The 3,577-nt window shown below is 35.3% G+C and overlaps 1 protein-coding gene across 1 annotated transcript in view; it reads left to right on the top strand.

Moving 5' to 3' along the window:
* The window catches only part of LOC103134929 (nuclear factor 7, brain-like), a 36,696-nt gene extending 35,592 nt beyond the window's left edge, over positions 1-1,104 (top strand). Inside the window, exon 3 of the mRNA XM_007547446.2 lies at positions 21-1,104. Within this exon, the coding sequence (XP_007547508.1) occupies positions 21-650 (630 nt within the window). The 3' untranslated portion in view covers positions 651-1,104. The remainder of the gene's footprint in view (positions 1-20) is intronic.
* Positions 1,105-3,577: the final 2,473 nt, after the last annotated feature.

Below are 3,577 nucleotides of genomic sequence, written 5' to 3'. Positions count from 1 at the left end.
CACTGCCAGATCCACAGCTGGTCTCAGGAGCTCTGATAGATGTGGCCAAACACCTGGGCAACCTGTCCTTCAGAGTCTGGGAGAAGATGAAGGACAAGGTGAAGTTCACTCCTGTCATTCTGGACCCAAACACTTCAAATGGATGGATCTATCTGTCTGATGATCTGACCAGTGTGAGGAATGGAGAAACAAAGCAGCAGCTTCCTGAAAATCCAGAGAGAAACATTAAATATATTGAGGTGTTCGGTTCTGAGGGCTTCAGCTCAGGGAAACACAGCTGGGATGTGGAGGTGGGAGATCATCCTGACTGGTATTTGGGCTTTGTTAAAGAGTCTGTTGACAGGAAGGGAAAGAGAGATATTATGCCCGAAAATGGAATCTGGTGTTTATGTTTTGAAGATGGAAAATACACTGATGTTATGGTTAACACTGTCAAAGTGAAGAAGAGTCTCCAGAGGATCAGAGTCCAACTGGATTATGACAGAGGGGAGGTGTCCTTCTACGACTCTGAAGACATGACCCCTGTCTACATTTACAGAGAAACTTTCCCTGAGAAACTCTTCCCATACTTCAGTGTTGGTGAAGCCACTGATGCCAAAATCATGGGTATCAGCATAGGCAAGTCTGAAATTGTGGTAAGAGTAAGCTGAATTCTTTATTTTTATTTTTTTATTTTTTCAGAAGTAGGTCTTTCAACAAAATAAGCTCAAATCTGGGTTTTAAAAAATCAGTGTGGACCTACTTGATAAATTTAAATATTTTTTTCATATTGGCATTATGGATCCCAAAACTTCAAGTTTACACTTCACTGAGGGAATAAGCATTTGAAGTCTCACAAAGCATGACTACAAGCTTGGTAGAGTCATGCCAGGCTTGTGCTTTGCTTATTGTTTTAAGCACAACACAAATATGCTTTGTGTAGCTGTCAGTAGATTTTCACATCATAAAATATTTTTAACTCACTTCTCACTCACAAAAACTCTTTAAATCCTTTTAGTTTCTTGACTTTGACTCTGAACTTGAGCTTTGAGCCCCATTTCACATGGCCACCTCTGTGCATGACAAGGGTGACTGTTTTCTTCTATCTCTCCAAAGATGTTTGGTTAAGTTATGAAAAAGAGCTGGGAGACAGAATTCTATGTTTTAAATGATTAAATGCTTATTTCAATTAATTACATGCAAACTACTTTATTAATTTTATGTAATATATTTTTCTGAAAATTTTGTTGATATCCTATCAACAAGATTGATAGAATATCAACTTTCTATCAAAGTTGATATTCTATCACATATTTTTTATTTATATGTGAGCAAATAGAAAATTAGAAGGGGATGGCATACTTATTTTCCCAAATTCAAAGGGGAAAGGTTAACTTTTTTCGCTTAATATTTTACTTTTTATTGTTATTTTGTTGATTAGTTTCTTTATATCAGTTTGAAGAAGTAGATGTATTTTTTGAGATGCACCAATCAGATTTTCCCCTAGCCTACTCATTTCTGATATGCTGAAAAACTCAGCCAAGGAGGTTGAGGGCAAATTCTCTATTTCATGTTACAGGCTAGGTTATTGGTGCCGCACAACAAGTATGTTGGCATGAATTTGCTGTTTATTTACATACAGTCTTGACTGTAAAAATACAGTCATTACATCTTTCCTCAAACTATATAATAGATTTGTATCTGTTATATAACATGGGACTTCATGTTATTCTTGTATATCTTAGTGGAATAAATTATAATTTACAGTAAATTAATCATTTAGTTTTGAATAAGTATGGTCCTTTTTAGGGGTGCATTGATTTATAGTCCAGACTTGCAAACTGGCCCATCAGATCAAGTCTCTATGTTTGCAGTTAACAATAGTCATCTCACTGTTAGCGAATCATCAACTTTCTTGCTACATTTAGCTACATTTTAGACAAAAGAAATTGGTATCAGCCAAAATCGGAATCTGCAGGTCAGGATTTTTAATAGAGGTAATCGGTGATCGACCAGAAAACTGCAATCGGTGCACCCCTTGTCCTTTTATATGAAAATATCAGCAATCATTAGAAATTACTACTAAACACTTTGACAGGTAAATTTGTGTATCAATATGAGATTAGATCAAACTTTATCAGTGTGCCTGTCAGTAATACAAGGCACTTAAATGTAGATTGTATCAAATAAGAAGTACTTAAGTGGTAACAAAGTAAGTTACAATGCAGATTTAAATATATATGTAGGGGAAATAAAAGGTATTGTAACCGGTACGTACAGGGTATGAATGGGAAAATTTAATTCAATAACTATACAATATGCACAGGTATGTGATAATTTGAAAGTATACTTGCTAGGTATTACTGTATACATGCAGTAATTCAAATTCTTACAATTTTTTGTAACTGTATTTGTGGGTATTTAGCAAAAACAGTCTTCTAAACAGGAAATATTTTGAATTTTATTGTGTGAACTATAACTAGAAGTGAGTTTGAATCTGTCTTTATCATTCAGTGGATATCACTATATATTTATTTGACTAATGTTTTTGTTTTCATGACGTGAAACACTTTGAACTGCCTTGTACTTAAATGTGCTATACAAATAAACTTGATTGGTTGATTGAGTTCTGTAAATAAAGCAAATAATATCAATGGAAAAGTTCCTTAAGATTATATTTGTGGTGAACTGTTCTTATATAAAATAATAATGGATTGAATTGACAGTGTTAATATGAATCAGGATGATGAAATGAACAGCCAATAGAGGCAACTAAAGAGTAATGGCTTTACAGAAAGAAAAAAATCCATAAATGCATTTGCTTACTTTATGTTGGAATAATACAAAAAAGTGAATATTCACATCAGTTTTTAAGCATAAAAAGAAATAAAACAAAACTCAACTGTTTTATTTAAGTTTGTAAAAATTATCTGCTTGTTTGATTCAGAAAGATGGTCCGACAGCACCACCTAGTGGAGACAAACTCACACAGCAGCTAGTTTGATTTAACACGTGACTGAGAGGTGAACGTCCTGTCCTAAAAGTCATTTCAGATGTTATTGAATTGAGCTGACTTTGTGTTAAATCTACACGGGAAAACCAACAAATATTTGGAAGACTTTAAGAAGAAACAAGTGAAATTATTGGTGAGTCGTGCTGTTGAAATAATTTAAAACAAGATGGCAGAAAGAACTCCTTTTGAAAGTTTCCTGAGCTGCCATATTTGTTCAGAGACATTCAGAGATCCCGTGTCTCTGAGCTGCAACCACAGTTTCTGTTCAAACTGCCTGGAGGAATTCTGGGAACAAACTGGAAACAAGAACTGTCCGACCTGTAAAAGGGAATCTCTAATGTCTTTCCCAGGAATAAATTTCACTTTGAAGGAACTGGCTGATTCTTTTTCAGGAAGACAGAAACCTGGATCATCTGAGAGAGAAACAGGAGCAAAGCAGCTGATGGTCTGCAGGAAACACCAAGAAGTCCCTAAGCTGTTCTGTAAAGACGAGCAGAGAGCTGTGTGTCCTGTCTGTGAGTTTTCTCTCCACCAGAGTCACAAAGTGGTTCCTATAGAAGAAGCAGTCAGTGAGCTGAAGGAGCA

The sequence above is a fragment of the Poecilia formosa genome, unplaced genomic scaffold (genome assembly GCF_000485575.1).
Source record: "Poecilia formosa unplaced genomic scaffold, Poecilia_formosa-5.1.2 Scaffold20, whole genome shotgun sequence".
Lineage (NCBI taxonomy): Eukaryota > Metazoa > Chordata > Actinopteri > Cyprinodontiformes > Poeciliidae > Poecilia > Poecilia formosa.
Note: the sequence above shows the minus strand (reverse complement) of the source record. Positions and strands in the feature narration are given on the sequence as shown.